The sequence below is a fragment of the Homarus americanus genome, unplaced genomic scaffold, assembly GCF_018991925.1.
Source record: "Homarus americanus isolate GMGI-L3 unplaced genomic scaffold, GMGI_Hamer_2.0 scaffold4896, whole genome shotgun sequence".
NCBI classification, from domain to species: Eukaryota; Metazoa; Arthropoda; class Malacostraca; order Decapoda; family Nephropidae; genus Homarus; species Homarus americanus.
Window position 1 is genome coordinate 4,449,901 of NW_024749657.1, and position 17,469 is coordinate 4,467,369.

The following is a 17,469-nucleotide window of genomic DNA, read 5'->3' on the forward strand; positions in this document are numbered from 1 at the left end:
TGTATAATGTCAAGCAAATTATGATTAAAAAATATCTTGTATATACAATAAATAAAAGATACAGTGACCCCTCCGTTAACGAACTCAATCCGTTCCAGAAGGTCGTTCGTTAACCGAAAAGTTCGTTAACCGAAACCATTGTTTCAATGGGTTTTTGGGTAATTGGTTCCAGCTCACCGAAAATTTCCTAAATTCAACAAAAATGGTAGAAAAGTTCACTTACTTTGAGGTGTGTATGTAGAAGGCTCCTGGATGATGATGATGGGATTTAGAATGGGGGTGGAGGAGAAGGAAGAAGAGAAGGCATTGGGGTGGAAGAGAAGTCACCCCATGGTGCCATTTCACCCATAAAATTTTAGCTCTTGGTGTAATTCAAGATTATTTTCTTTAAATCAACACTGCACTGCATTATATATTGTCAATATGTAAAATATATTTCAAAATGACCAATAATTTGCTTGGAAACACAGAAAAAAAGCGTTTAGTTGAAGAGAGTCTCAAGCAAGATGTTACCTCCAGTGAAAACAGAGAAGACTAACTCCTGTTTGCTGTGTTAAGAGGCTGGATGCCGCGCATTAAACTAGTCACTTTACCTTCAATTATGTTCAATAATTGTTAAAATGACTAAAAAATTGAATATTAAACTTTTAAAATTATTGAATAGTATAAACTTCTTGATATTTACTAAAATAGTAAGGAATTTAAGCCCTAGAACCGATTAATGTATTGGCGGACTGATACTAAAGCTGGTTGCCCGGTCAGTGCAAGCGAAAACATGTTGAGGTCGGTTCGTAAGAACTTCGTTAACGGAATTTTTTTTCGTTAACCGAATTGAAGATCCTTATGGAAGGCAGTTCGTTAATCGAAATTACGTTAACCGAGGTGTTCGTTAAACGAGGGGTCACTGTATATAAATAGGTTCTTGAAGATTAAAAGGTGACTATTATCCCATAAAGAAGGTACCGGGTACAGTATCTAGAAAACATGGAGCACCCCGCAAAACTTACCTAATACCCACCACTGCACTGAACACTCAGCATAAAAACATTCACAATAAAATGGGACTTTTCTAAATAATGTGCCTAATCATACACACAATATAATATCATGAAAAATTATTAACTTTACCATTACTGTACTGTATATATATTATTAAAAAGAGAGGGAGGTTAACACTGCTCCAATTCATTTATTAGTGCAATATACAGTACAGTATATATAAATGTAATAATATTTCCCCCAAATAAATGAAATATCAGTCTTTTTCTTACACACAAATGTTTAAAACACAACTGTGGGTCACTCTTAACCCTTACCCAGTGGCTAAGGATTCCCTACTCCACCTCCATAAGCACGAAAATGGAATGCAAGGAAGGAACATGAAACATCTACAGATGATGGCTGTCATCCCTACAGCTAACTTCTTATGATGATGGCTACCATCCCAATAACTATTTTCTATATTTGATGCCAGCCATTTAAGGGTCGCTTAATGTATGTGTAGTGATTGTGAGTGTTTGAAAATGTTTTGCACTTGCTATCAATATGCTAAAGGCAAGAGAAAATTTATCTGAGAGTAATGTTGCAAAAAAAAAGAAAAAAGACAAAAAAAGACAAAGTGATAAAAAATTAAGTGACAATTTGTTTACAAAGACAGTATTATCCTGTTAAATATTTTAAATCAATAACACAATGGAAATAGTAACTTGGAGACACAAGAAATAAAGTACATGTAGTGGGTAATCTTCAACTACCTCATTTTTTGAGACACCCTATGTAACATAAATTAGCAAACTGAGTCAGAGAGAGTAGAATGGTGATGGACACACAGCGGCTATTTGTCTTCACAGTAGTTCTTCTTGGCTTCTGGTAGGTTACATAAAAAGACATGCCTTATGCCTAAAGACAAACACATCCAGCATCTCACACATACAAGATGGAGACACTCACTCAAACAAGTCCAAGCCAAACATTTACCATGGTCTTCAGCAGTTGACCTACGGCCCTGTCCTAAGTCTAAATAAAAGACAACTCATCCCAAATCCTTTAAATATTTCAGACTGCAAACACCTCCAAATATGACAACAATGGTTGTCAAGTCCAAGGAGTGAACAAGTTGTGGCACTTGCTTTGTTTGTGCAGTGAAGTCATGTCATACACAAATTGAACATGGAAAATAGTTCTAATGAGTAAGAAACTGAAAATTTTGCACAGTAGTCTCATAATTACTCAAAGTGAAAGCTAATAATTTCTCTTATTAATAGAAGCATTAGAAACAAACAATGCACCTTCACTTACAACATTATCATGCTTATATCTAAGCATGTGTTTGTGAAAATACTTACCATACATACCATAATACAGGTAACTGCTCATACATACTTTTTTTTTACAAATTTTGTAGTTCGAAATAACCAAACCCAGAACTCAACTATTCATAAGCAAAATGCATCAAATGAGTAAACAATATTAACAACTTCCAGAAGTGAATACTGGAATGTGTCCACACACCTTATGTGTTCACCTCTCAACACCCACAAACACTCACAGATTCTTTATGGTTTACACATTATTTTTCCTCAACATAATAAAATTTGTTAAATGCATTAAATATGGGTTATCAGTGTAGTTGTTAAAAGTAAGGTATCAGTGTAGTTGTTAAACGTAACATATTAGTGTAGTTGTTAAAGGTAGGTTACTTTATCAAAGCAGTTTCACTGCAATTTGGACTATAATTTCAATGCTGTTGCTTAACTAACACAGTCATGTACAACCAACCAAAGATGCGTCGACCCCACCCTGGCTCTCATACTTGCAATTTTACCTGGCAATACTTGGTGATCCATGTGGCACTGGTGTAGGGATACTGCATGCTATTATTGTGTCAGTTGAGTCTATTACACTGTGTCTGCCCTCTAACTTAGGTCAAATTATATTATATAATGCTCACATTGTAAAGACAATTAATTCCTTCATGAAAAACATGTGGAACATGTGTTCTTGAAATTTGATGTGGGAATATTGTGACAGCCCAGATTATAGTTGCACTGCCAATTCATTAATATTTTCTTCATTACTTACCAGTAAATATACAAACATTTGGAAACTTCTCATGATCTTAAATAATGAATGTTTATTATTATAAAAATTCTACCTTTGGATTGTTTAATATTTATCCTGACAGTGATACAGCCAAAAATAGATCCACCAATCACAATCCCCATTACGTACAGCCTTACTTCACCAAGTATTGCCAGGTAAAATTGTAATTACGAGAGCCAAGGTGGGGTCGATGCATCTTTGGTTGACTGTACATTCTCGCATTTTCAGTTACTAGGAAACTAACATATTATCCTTAAGGAATCTGGTTACACAGGAATACTGTAAACATAATAAGAGAACATAAGCATCCCTTAGACTTCACTTTTAGTGTAGCAGCACAGTGCAGTACTCCCCCCTTGTTGCTAAATACTTCTGAAGAAATCTTAAAAACAACAGTTAGGGGAAAAGGTGAACTTCATGTATGAATGTGATACATTATATACAGCATAGTGGTGGAAATATATACTATAGAACAATGAGAGTATCAGTGTATGGCAACAACCACAGATGTAGAGATGCATTTCATCCACATCAGAGAAGAACATCATCGAGTTCCTCTGATGTATCCCCTTCCAAGAGAAATATTCTCCTCATCACTAGCCCAATAAAGAGGAATATGGCCGATGTTAATATCATATTATATAGATATCCTTGACTTGAAACAGCAACAGAAGAAACAGGATTTCTCCTGCCATTATGTGCAGCAATACCTTCCATTAGTATCTCAGGGGCTGGATCAACTGCCGGGGCTGACAGAGAACCAGCGGAGGCACTGTTGCCAGGGAGTGTTATCTGACTGGTGGCTTGTGGCATATTTGACTCTGTCTTTGTATTAGCTGGAGGCTCGGGTGGAGAGTCAAAAAGAGCATCTGCAGTAGGTTGGTTACAGGATGCTGTGAGGTCAGTGCTACTGTTATTAATGCTACTGTCTTCACTAACTGGTGTTGTTGGCTCCTCACTTCCTTCCTTATTTTCTACCTAAAACAATAACAAGACATTAGTACAGTATTTTATACCCTCACACACTATGTATCAAAAATTATATCACTATGACACAAGATGCCCTACACTGTACATTAACAGCAAAGGTTATTCACCTACAATTAACTATATACAAATGTAAACCAAATTTTTAACTAATAATACCATAGACAGGCATGGGGTGACTAATAGACGTTTATAAGCATCAGTTTGTCAAGTTACGGGGTATGTACAGCCACTGGTGTACCAGACATCAGCTCATTTGTACAAACAGTTGTATAGACAAACAGACAACAAGGGTTACCCCATATATATTTTCCACATTTTTGACAGGGCATAAAACCTCCAATATTCACTTTGTTATCGTCTTTATGATACAAAATACTTGTAACTGCATTAGTTACACTTTCCATTCCTCATAGTGAAGGGATTGTACATTACACTCTTACTGCCATGTGCATCTCCCCATGTAACTACCATAACTTATCAAGCTTATGCCATATGGTTGTTCTCCGTATTGCTAGTCCTTTCCTGGAGGGCATAAGATGGCAAGAATTGAGAGCAACAATACTTCATTCACTTGCTGACAACCAATCAATCTAGTTTAATAATAAGTTGAGTTCTGCAACAGTGAACTCCTTCCAATTGTGGTCTATGGTGTGCCCCTTCCATCAGACATGTCTATAAGTCATTTTTGACAAGTCACAACTGCATAAGTACTATGTTCAACAGTTCTGTAATTGAATATCAAGGATTATGTATTTATAACATTGTACAAGGTTACACTAAACCCCAGATAGCTGCAGTCAGTTGAAAGTCTTCCCTTAACTTTGGTTTCTATTTATCAACTTACTAGCTGTTTGGGTGGTCAGTTTATTCTTTATTTTTTGTTGACCTCTACTGTGCAGTGCTAAAACAGGAGGAAACAGTAGTACTTAGTGAAAACCTGCCATTTTCAATAGTGTCACACTGAATAAAAACCTTCTCACATCTGTCCCTGTCCAAGACCAAATGTGAGAGATATGTGTATCACCAACATCCCACAACAATGAATCCAAAATATACTAAAGCAGGTCATATAGACACAGTGATGGAATAAGGCTGCTTCATAATCATAAACCGGTGTACATGAACAAACTCACCCTGACAGTGACAACAACTTGGCCCATGACTTCTCTGGCTTCTTCCTGAAGTTCCTTATTATCACTTGTCCTCTCCTTGAGCTGAGCACTAACACACCCACACTGAGGACACTCAAACTCCAGTGACCTGAAGAGTAAAACAATAAATAAAAACAATTGCTATTTTATGCAGTCATCTGAAGTCCAATTACCCTCAATCTCTAGCACAAGTGTTGAGAGAAAATCAACCAGGGTGTCACTTCAAATGAAAATCTTATACAGTACAGTAATTCACTAATGATCCAAGAATATTATAAAATTCTTGCTTGCAGTGAGGAATAACTGTATGCAGCACTGAAGTTATAAGGAGTGGATTGTGTTATTTCTAATAATGTAGGCAATCACTAATTGTTACAGTTAGTGTAAATTTAAAGAAAGTTTGCCTCAGCACTAATGAGATATTGTCCAGGGATGAAGTCTCCAGTAACAATCAACCCCTAAAACATTGACCACGCCACATCATGGCAATTTACGTACTTAACTATGCTGTAAGTTTGGAGTGAATCCCTACATCAATGTTGAGTCAATCTCTATTATCAAATGGCAGAGGAAATACAGCACAGTACAAGATAAAGATATTTAAAAACACATAAATAAATGACGACAACACCCCGTCAAGCACACGATATTAGATGCCATTACAGTACATCACTCCATTACAAATCTACTTACTTTTTGGCAAGCTTGGCCCGTTCATTAGCTGTGTAGTCTAAGGAGCCGATGGTACCATTAGCAGGGGTAGGCATGAAGCCTATTATAGCCAAGAGTGCAGTGCGTATGCTCCAAGATGGCTGCCAAGTCTCGGGGTGATGACCAGAGATGCTGAGGCAGATCTTTTTATTGGTCTCAAACCTTCCATTAGGCTGAAGTGATATGAGAAGTTTATACTTTTGACATCAGCTGTTCTGCATCACATTGGGAAAAGATTTATATGAGTGGAAAGAATAATATGAGATGGTAAGGAACACTGAAGATCTAATTTAATAAGAGTCCACATAAGAAAGCCACCACACACACCACTTTAAGATATGTAGCTGCAGTAGTGAATATTCAGAGGAAAGGTTAACACAGGCTCCTCATTTATTTTGTCCTTTAGCAACATCAAATTCTCCACTCCACTGTCAGGTTAGGTTATGTTAGGTTAGATTATGATAGACTTATGTTATATTAGGTTAGGCTTGGTAAGATGAGAGTGTTAGGTTATATTTGAATACATTAGGTTAGGTTTGGTTATGTTACATGATATAATGTCATATTAGATTATATTAGGTTCTGTTCTGTTAAGCAGTTAAGTTATATTTTGTTGTTATGTTAGGTTAGGCTATGCCAGGTTAGGTTGGGTTATGCAATGTTAGGTTATTCAATGTTATGTTATGTTAAGCGACAGTGTCCACAACAAATATTGATCCTGTAACCTTTTCATGTGACTATACTGTAAACAATGACATAAGTTAAGATGGTATTATCACGAGTAGGAAAAATGTTATAACACAATAACAGGTATTCAAAACTCTTTGAAGTAAATATGATAAAGTGTACACCTAGAAAATACTGTATTATCTTACCGTCAAAAATATAATATTTGGTGGCTTCATAGGATAGTCTGCAGGCATTATTATCCGGCCATGGTAGACGCCCCCGTCAAACTCAGAGTCGGCTGGGCCCCTGACAGTGAAGTGCCATTCGAAGAGATTGTCATCAAGAGGCTGAGCAAAGTATTCCTCAGTAGCTTCATGAAGCTCCTTTGCTTCACGGAACAACCGTTTCACAGCTGTTTAAAAAATGCAATTATTGTAAAATAAAATTTAATCATAGTTATAGGGTATGCTACAAGGAGTCTCAAACAATGTATACAGTACACTGCCTTATAGTTCTGAGTTGATCACGTAAATGTCCGCACTACAACAGAAACACTGTCCTCACTTGTTGATGTGTGAGGTCTCCTACACACACACACACACAAACACTGTCCTCACTTGTTGATGTGTGAGGTCTCCCACACACTGTCCTCACTTGTTGATGTGTGAGTTCTCCCACACACACACACACACACTGTCCTCACTTGTTGATGTGTGAGGTCACACACACACTGTCCTCACTTGTTGATGTGTGAGTTCTCCCACACACACACACACACACTGTCCTCACTTGTTAATGTGTGAGGTCTCCCACACACACTGTCCTCACTTGTTGATGTGTGAGGTCTCCCACACACTGTCCTCACTTGTTGATGTGTGAGGTCTCCCACACACTGTCCTCACTTGTTGTGTCTCTGTCCTCACTTGTGTTGATGTGAGGTCTCACACACACACTGTCCTCACTTGTGTGTGGTTCTCACACACCCCACACACACACACTGTCCTCACTTGACTGTCCTCACTTGTTGATGTGTGAGGTCTCCCACACACTGTCCTCACTTGTTAATGTGTGAGTTCTCCCACACACACACACACACTGTCCTCACTTGTTAATGTGTGAGGTCTCCCACACACTGTCCTCACTTGTTGATGTGTGAGGTCTCCCACACACTGTCCTCACTTGTTAATGTGTGAGTTCTCCCACACACACACACACACTGTCCTCACTTGTTAATGTGTGAGGTCTCCCACACACTGTCCTCACTTGTTAATGTGTGAGGTCTCCCACACACTGTCCTCACTTGTTGATGTGTGAGGTCTCCCACACTCTGTCCTCACTTGTTGATGTGTGTGTGTGGCCTCACACGTCAACAAGTGAGGACAGTGTTGCTCTTGTAATGGAAGCATTCACATGATTGCCACAAAATTTACAAGGCAATTTGTATGGTAATGTTTTTTTTTTAGTTTTTGAGGTGACCTATATACTACAGAAAACATATTACTCGTCCACTTTTTGCCCTTCTCATGAGATAAGAAAGTTTCATCTTCTTTGGAGAAATCCCAAATTACTGGGTTCAGGTGCACAACTAGGTTAGGTTACGTCAGTTCAGGTTAGGTTAGGTTAGGTTACGTCAGTTCAGGTTAGGTTAGGTTAGGTTAGGTTAGGTTAGGTTAGGTCAGGTCAGGTCAGTTCAGGTTAGGTACGTTTGGTTGGTACATCTTATCTTCAATATATCAACACCATCATTACTGGAGATGTCTACCGTACACTGTTTACCTATGAAACCTACCAGGACAAAATCACTGAACTATAAATAAAAAAATTGCTTTAAACCCTTGTTATTTGATTGGTAGTATTTACAATCTTGAAATAAAACGAAAATAGATCTGCGAAAACAAATAACGTCTCAATGACTTACACCGAAGCCTAAGCAACGCAACAAAATCATCAATAACAATAAACCTTCACCATAATGTTATTTACTGGATCAAATACACTTACCTGGACACCGTGAATTGTAAGAAGACTCCATTGTTCGGTAGTGAGGTGCAGCTGAGACTTATGATAAAGAGATAAGTTGGGAAATGAGGAGTTTTAAGCGGCCAGTGTCCACGTCTTGAGTCCTCCCACGTCACCTGTGTTTACTGGCGGCGTCATCCTTCCCCGCGAGATGTCTTCTTATCACTTCTAGAAAATCTCTTCTTAGCCTAAATAATCCATCATAAATAACTCTGAATTTTATATCTGATAATATTAATACCAATAAATATTAATTTTGTGGTTTGGCATCTAAGTATTGAGTTATTTACCTCTCGTAGTGTCAATCTCCTAACATATCTAAAACTTCTTTATTTATCCCAAAATAGCCATTGTAAATATCTCTTAATTTTATACATATTACTTTATGATATTCAAAGCTATCTAAAATTGGTTTGAGATAAATATTGTGATAATTTAAATTAAATGCTGTGAATACATGAAGACATCTACGTAGTCACCTCGATAATTTGTGTGCTGGCTTATGGTATTTACTTCTACATCGGAATTCAAATTGAGGTTTGCACGCCATAATTATATAAGTCTAAAATAAAATATAAATCTTAAGGGTAAACTACATTAAAGGTGTCATATGGCTGTTGTGTGAGTTGTATGATGACAAGATATGAGGTAATAGGAACCATTCCAAGGTCATGTGAACACCCAAGTCCCAAACTTGATAGATCTTCAATAATTGTCTAAATGTCAACATATTCTTAGGTTTTTAGATTCTGTTATAAAATAGTTTTGGTTTACATAGTATTTTTATCAGACAGCCTTATACCATAATAGGCTTCATAGTGACTCCATATTGCTAATGTAGTGTAATTAACAGCTGCACTGTTTTATCATTAAAATTCTGAATTAATCTGAGAAGACAAAACCATCACACTTATTTTGCTTAATCAGGAGACTGTATGTCAAAGCACATATTATATGCTCTTGAGTATTTTATATTTCACTTACAATGCAATCTTAGCATTATATTGTCGGAGAAAATCCTCACAAATTTTGTTGTTTTCATAATATATATTGTGTATTTCGTAAAGTATTTTTAGTACATTTCATTATATACAATATATTTGATTCTATATTTATGAAAAAATCCAATTTATTACATTTCTTCCCGGAAATTGCCTAGCTTATACTACAGACGGGCAAGGGGAGATCTAATTAAGGTGTACAAGCATCTCAAAGGGCCGCCATTACTCAGTCGAGTGCCCTTAGATTATATTTTTTTAGAATGCCCACGAGGGGGCTAGTTTAATGGGCACCCCCTTACATCCTGTGCAAGGTGAAGCGCAGAAGCGTTTACAGTGCCCATCTGGGAACATGAAGAGTTCATGCTTGCCTTTATGACTCATGCATTAAGGGCGTAAACACCTGAAGGGTCACGGGTTTTGTCAGCAAGTTACATAATGACAGAATGATGTGTGTGGGGGGGAAATTCCGGTGCAATTTATCTGTTTATGGCAAAGTGTGGCAGGTCCTAATAATAGTGCCAGGCCTGTCACTAGGAGGAGGGATATCTGGTCAGGGGGAGGTGTTGGTAACGGCTGGGGACCTGTAGGAGGAGGTCATAGGGCAAGTGAGGATGTAGTGACGGAGGGTGTGAGAGTCGGTTGACCACAAAGTTTACAAACAGTGCGGCCAGGGTCAGGGTTGCCAATGTACTAGGCGTGGAGAAGTACAGTGGGGGGTGGAGGTGATATGGTGTGGTGGGACAGGTACAGTAGGGGTGGAGAGAGGCACATAGGCATTGACAATATTTAGAGACACCTTTAAGTGTGATTGTGATGGCGTGTGCGTCGACATGCCGGTGGGGTACGGGTAGCCGGGGATGGTGTCCTCAGGTCCAATAGGTAGCCCTGGTGGAGACAGCACAGACACAGTAGCGGTCGCGGCTTGCGGTGGGTGGAGGACAGGTTGAGGCACCACGTGTCGTGAAGATGAGGCAGGACTTCGCTCGGGGGCAGCAGGACACACCAGGGCACGCCCGGTAGGCGTTACACCAGTAGTGAAGACCGCCGGCGGTGGAGTAGGCCGTGAGCAGGAGGGACTCACAGGGGGACTACCAGCTTGTGTCAAACCAGAAGAGAGGAGTGACTGGGTGGCAACAGAGGGCAAGAGTAGGTCGGAGATGGTGGTACAGAGTGTAGAGAAGAGTCTTTCAATACGGTTGGTAAATTCTTGGAAGAGGGATATGATCTGTGTCATGTCACTGGAGAGGGGTTGTGGGAGGGCACCGGTGGGAGCACAAGGCCTGACAGCGTCAGAGTACATACCTGGAGCTGGTGGACGCTCGCCCCACAAGGGGTCACAGCTCAAGGTTGAAGAAGCCGCAAGCCCAGAGACTGAGGGGTAACTTTTTCGGAGTGAGAGTTGTGAACTCATAGAACAATTTGCCAGTGTTATGACGGCACCGAGTGTGAGCTCTTTCAAGACCAGAATGAATAAGCATTGGAGCAGAGCAGGTTCAGATACATTCAGGACCCAGTGCATGCCCAGTACTTGCCAACATTGCGTAACAGAGAAGTAACCGATCGCCCAAGCGGCTAACGAGCCGATCAGTGGTGAAGGAGATAAAAGTAAAAAGTAAAAGTATTCTCGAAGCCTGACGACCAAGCGGGCGGGGCCAAGTAAAAACAAATGCCAACTAAGATCTTCACAGAGCCGATACAGTGCTGCCTCTCCTATCTCCTAGGCACTATAGTACACATTATGTACATATACAGTGTAGGTATACTATGTACTAGACATAATGCATATAATTGTAAAAATAAGACTTCTTCCAAGTTTGAAAAATCAGGTTTAAAAATAAACTAAAAGTAAAAAACAATTTAATTGAATAATAAATTATACAGTACAGTGGGAAAACTTAGTACCCATTCATATATAGTGTATCCACGTGGCCGCTGCACCAGATGGGAAACTGTAGAATAATGTTAAGTCACTCTATGTATCATGTCTTTGTTGATGTCAATCAATATTAGCTGTATCAGCACTGTCTCGAGGCAACACAGGAATGATCACACCTCTTTAAAATTAACATTATCATATGAATGAAACTCATAAAAAACTTTTGTACAGCACAGCCAAAACTCACTGATTATAACAACAGACCTCCACAGACACACAAGGAAAAAAACTCATTTGAGAATATGAATAACAGAACCTGCTTTACAAAGACAAACAAACCGCAAATACTGCTAAGAAAATGCAGTATACATTTTCTTGCAAAAGGAAAATCTTCTTCTAATACAGTTTAATGTTAATTATTTAGCCTTCCGTGAACAATACTGACATCGTAAAACCGATGCAACATTTGGGTAAAGAATTTCTAAGTCAACCATAAACCATAAGATACCAGTCATAGCATCATCATTAAAGTTAAACATGTTGCCAGTTTCCACACTTGCGTGTGTTAGCAGTGATTATCTTACAGCATTGGGTTCTAAGATTACTAACTGCGACACATTAATAGGTCTAACATAAACTTTTAATCTTTAAAGTATAGCCATCATCCGTAGAAGTTAGCAGTGGGGTATGGAAGTTAACTATTGGGTGTGGAAATTAATTGTACATATGGTGGCCATCATTTAAGAAGTCAGCTGTAAGGACGGTGGTGGTCATTGGTAGAAGTTGTTGTGGGGATGGTAACTATTGTGTGTGGAAGATTCCTGTTACCTGTGTTTAGTTTTGCGCACATGGGGGGATGGGGAATTCTCAGCTGATGATGATGGGTTAAAGGCCGTCATCTAATCCTGCGTATTTTTCAGCAGGTCAGTAACTTGGTGGTAGTCAAAGAGCTTGAAGTCTAGGCGGTAAAGATCGCGCAGTTGTTTTATCTGGCTAACAGTGAGCTGCTTGAAGTATTTGGTAACGAGAGTATCTGAAGGTGTACCATCTTGAAGGTGACGCCACTCTCGGGTCTTCAGCTGTTGGTAGAAGTTAAATTGTTAGCGTGTCACTGAAATGTGTAGAGATGCACATTTATTGACGTGCTTGAGGAAGGTTTACTTATATAGTTAGCCAGGTAAATACAAGAAAAAGTAAAATTCGAGGAGATATACTGTAAGCTTTAGAAGTAGATGCAAAATGTGTATGAAAGATTAATTCAGTGTAGACTTTATATAAGGCTGTAATTATGGGAAAAAAGAGGCTGAAATTCAAACATCCTTTCTAAAGAGGACTTTGACTAAGAGCTTGCTGCCAAATGTAGATAAATATAATACTTATCCATCCCTCATAATTATGACAGCTTCTAAAATTCTAATTTTGTTACAGAACCACCGACTCTGTCCTTCCTGTACAGAACCCAGGATAACTAACTTGCTTAAGCTCAGTCATGTTGGTGAGTGTGATGAGGAACTTCTCGTCCTTCTGCATTGTCTCCAACTTGAGGATGAGGTTGTAGTCTACGGAGCAAACGTCACACTGGGCCCAGTATGGTGTCCAACATACCACCTGGATATAACCAACACTTGGTGATTAATTTTGTAGCATAAAAATATAGTGCACGAATCCTTAAAATCCCAACAAGTCTCAATTTCTTCCTACTAACCCCATTTCCCCATTCCAATCTCTTACTATTTCTCTACTTGATCTTTTCTGTTTCTATGCTTCTCAATATATCCCCAAATCTCTATATTTATCCACATTTCTCTACATCTTTCTCGGTATCTTCCAAACTCTATAATTGTACCTATCAATCACACTTTCTTCCTATTATCTCACATTTAAACTCTCTCCTTACATACACACATTATATACACAGTACATTATACAGTACAGTACATATATATACCTGTACTAACATTGTTAATCCACTCTTCTCTAGTGTGGAGGTCCTTGGTGTGATCAATGATATACTGAATGAACTCCGGGAAAGTGGGAAAGGGGGATTTCTCATTGCTGTTCTTCTTCCTGTATTTGTCAATGATCTTCAGCTGCAGCTCCCGGAACTTATGCTCGACCGGCCGTGGGTTCATCTTCAGCATCTTATCTCGATAAGCAGAAATAATCCTGAAGAGAAGGGAATGGCTACAGTGTCTCAGGAATAAGCACAATGTAATGCTTGTTATATTCATTCACCATTTTACATTTTATTCTTGCAGAATTACTATTAATGATTATTAATCAAGTGTAAGCAAAAGATCCTACTGAAAATGGGAATCTGATGGCTTTGTCAGTAATCCTTGGTCACAATGTCTTATTTAGAGTTGACCGATTTTTATATACCTGCACTATGCAGTTTAGGTAGTGCACTGGTAATTACTGTATATACCTGCACAGTCTATGTTTACTATATACAGTACCTGCGTTGTTTATATGCATTTTTTTAAGGGGATTAGCCCACCCGAGCACAGGTCACTGACCCACATCGGGGCCTGAGGGGCGCCGTACTATATACCTGAATTGTTTATATACATGATGAGAAAAATCCAAACTTGTATCAAGATTTTATTGAAGAAATACTTATCTACTTAGACTGGATGGCAAGGAGAGATACCTGGAGTAAGGATGTCTCACTATCAGTACACGGAGGCCGTTCTTGAAGACGTGGATCCTCTCCCGCGGGTCTTCAGGTGGCGGGTATAAGTCATATACCTTGTCCTGCCTGGCGCCAAACTTAACCTGGAAAAGAACAAGTGACATTTCGGAGGTACAATGGGGGGTGATAATGATACAGTAGGCGGTTTCAGTAATACAGAGGGGTGTTAGATTTATTGTGGGGGTGTTAGTGGTACAGTGGGGGTGTTAATGGTACAGTGGGGGTGTTAGTGGTACAGTGGGGGTGTTAGTGGTACAGTGGGGTGTTAGTGGTACAGTAGGGGTGTTAATGGTACAGTGGGGGTGTTAGTGGTACAGTGGGGGTGTTAGTGGTACAGTGGGGTGTTAGTCGTAAAGTTTTGTTTACTACTTTATGAAGATCAATGTTTCTTACGGAAAATTTATTCTTCTCTCTCTTCTTCGGAGGCATATTGAGAATTTCCGGATTGTCGTCATTGAAGTGAGCCAGACGCAAAAAGTTTATCATCCACGATGTCGAGGCGACCTGTCCAAGAACGAGGGAGACATCAAATACTTTTCTAAATTGTGATAAAACTTTCCAAATCTATCTAAAGCAGGAATAAGATATTAAAAGTCCCCTTAAATTATAAAAAAGTAACTTTCTAAACGTTTAAATTCAGATTTGTTTATCATTTTCCGATCGTTCGCAGCGGGACAATCCCTTATGTGTAAACCTAAATATGGATCCCTGGTATGACACCTTAATTTTGAGCCCCTAGTGTGACCCTTTAAGTGTGAACCCCTAATGTAAGTAGTCTCAATGTAATTTCACTGCCAGTATAATTATAATATTTGTGCTGAAGCGTACGTGAGGCAGCGAGGCAATGTAACATCACCTAAAGTTATAGGGAAAACTCATCGTACGGAGGTTTTAATATTCACTTGGCTTAAAACCTGTTACTCATAATACCGTTAAGTGGGGATTGGGGAGGGGCAGGTGGACAGGCAGGTATTGCCAAGTAGGTATTTTCTCGTGTTTATTTCTCCCAAGAAGGAGTATGATCCCCCTGCGCAGCTGTGCTTCTTCCTCTTACAATAAAATAAAGTTAATCGTCTCTATCTCCCTATTGCCACATCATACCACCCTACCAAAGACCCTACCGTCACACATCACCACACTTCACCTTATACAGGGGGCACCAGATGACGTTGGGTATGTGGTTGGTGTCCCAAACTAAGCGTATGCTAGATTCAGTGGGCCGCCTTCTGGACCGACACACTTCACTCATAGTTTCCCCACGGCTCATCAGCACCTTCCTACGGTCTTCCAGAAACTCGCGATCCTGTGTGGAGGAATGTGTGAGTTGACTGAAATGATGTCAAATAAATCGCAATAAACATGCAAGATATCACTTCTATACTTCATTTTTACAGTCTCATCACCTTACCCTACAAAGGCTTAGTTCCGAGATAAGAAAAAAGTATGACTAAATAGGCAATACTTAAAAAAATATCAAGTAGGCACTTGGAATTTAGCCGAACCTGAAGAAAACAAAATTACTGAATCATGTTTGATTATAACGGGAATGGATGCTCAGTGTCTCGTACCTGCTGGCTCGTAAACATTACCTCTTTGTTGAATCCAGAGAAGTTTAGTTGCCTCAGGAAAGCACCGCCAGAGGGCTCCAGTCCTGGCACTTGCCAAGGGTCCATTTTACCTGCCTTCACGGTCTTGGACAACACCTTCTTATTGTCCAACACAAAGGCAGGAAGATGTTGTGGTTGTTGGGTGGAGGACGCCTCACCACTCTTGTGTCTTGTCTCCACCTCCTTCATCTTGACATAGTGCTGTAGGTCACTAAATGAGAGATTCAAATGCACGAGGCTTCCACCATCATTAACCTGAACCTCTATTGGTAGCCCTGGGGGAGCCTTACTACCTGTTTGGTAGTACAGGAGGGCGCTGATGAAGCTCAAGAGGGCGACTACTCGAGTATTGTGACCACTGAAGACCGCCATGTTTACGACTTGGACAGATTTATGACCTGTATGTACACCTAATGGGATTGTTGACCTTTACGTTCACATGTGGCTGTTGACCTTTACGTACACACGTGTTTATTGACTTACGTAAACACATGTGGCTGTTGAGTTTAACGAACATCACACATCCACTATCACAGTCCCATCTTAAAATACTGCATTGTGCACACTGCACATAAATAACTCTAAATCACAATATGTTTTATTCCACATTTCACAAATCTATTTTATCTTCATAATAAAAGCAACATGTAATTCTTAGGTTGTCCTAGGCTGGATCAACTATCACAAAAGTATGTCATTGAAGTCCCGAGCTTCAACCAGTCCAGTATGTTACCTCTCCGAGAGCTGAGACAACACTGCCGAGTACCGGCTCCCGACTGGTCTGGCTCAGGTTACTCAGCCTCAGGGCTCAGGTATGTCAGTCAGGATCAAGGCCTTCCACTGCTAGGGTCGTCTACCGCTCTCTGTACACTATCACACCACAACCTCTTTAACTAAAATTACTCATTTAAGTATGTTACGTCAGGATTTACAATTTCTATTTTCTATTTCAAGACAAAAAATAGAGCTACGGGGTACATGTACTATACTGTAGGTGCTATTACAAAGCTGTTTCAGAATGTGTGGTAACATTAACGCAACTCTAAAAGATCCCGTTGTTTGGATGATATGAGTCATTGACCCTCATCATATGGCACACTTTATTTTCACTCTTACTTATAGATTGTTTATCAGAGTTCTCATTAATGAAGCTATAACTCATACTCTTCTCTCAACATTTAATATTCGACATAATGTTTAGTCAGAGGTGGAGGAAGGCAGTGCTGAAGCATATTATCCCAAAGTGTTGGACTGGCTTGAACACTCAAAACCCTTTGATCTTGAACCCTGATCAATGAATATTGAACCTTGAATCCAGAACCCTAATCTCAAACGAATTTTGCAGTTATATCTATTAGTACAGTAACCAAACACAATTTATGATATTACTGTATAAACCATTAGTAACGAATACAGTACTATTATCTACACACATAAAGAGAAAGAAGGAATAAATGAACAAGAACACGAAGAAAAATAAAATTGGGAAAGGAAAGAAACATATAAATACCGTGTACTGACCTTGTATAGGTCATTCTCGACCTCAAGAAATCTTTGGTCCAAAAACTCCAAGGTCTGGGCCGAAAAATGGATTTTGCTCAAAATATCAGTGTAAGTTATCCTTGACTGCTGGTCCAAAAGCTCCAAG

The 17,469-nt window shown here is 39.3% G+C and overlaps 2 protein-coding genes across 2 annotated transcripts; both read right to left on the reverse strand.

Annotated features, from left to right (window-relative positions):
* Nucleotides 1-2,032: 2,032 nt before the first annotated feature.
* On the reverse strand, nt 2,033-8,782 carry LOC121853460 (ubiquitin-conjugating enzyme E2 J1-like). The gene is made up of 5 exons (XM_042347604.1): nt 8,625-8,782; nt 6,830-7,035; nt 5,937-6,127; nt 5,226-5,352; nt 2,033-4,080 (listed from the first exon to the last, which is right to left on the reverse strand). The coding sequence occupies exons 1-5, from the start codon at nt 8,653-8,655 to the stop codon at nt 3,634-3,636; spliced, it is 1,002 nt and encodes a 333-aa protein (XP_042203538.1). The 5' UTR covers nt 8,656-8,782; the 3' UTR covers nt 2,033-3,633.
* A 2,705-nt stretch (nt 8,783-11,487) lies between these two features.
* On the reverse strand, nt 11,488-16,585 carry LOC121853596 (carbohydrate sulfotransferase 11-like). The gene is made up of 7 exons (XM_042347838.1): nt 15,804-16,585; nt 15,359-15,517; nt 14,608-14,718; nt 14,173-14,297; nt 13,478-13,685; nt 12,993-13,127; nt 11,488-12,598 (listed from the first exon to the last, which is right to left on the reverse strand). The coding sequence occupies exons 1-7, from the start codon at nt 16,191-16,193 to the stop codon at nt 12,419-12,421; spliced, it is 1,308 nt and encodes a 435-aa protein (XP_042203772.1). The 5' UTR covers nt 16,194-16,585; the 3' UTR covers nt 11,488-12,418.
* Between the last annotated feature and the right edge of the window lie 884 nt (nt 16,586-17,469).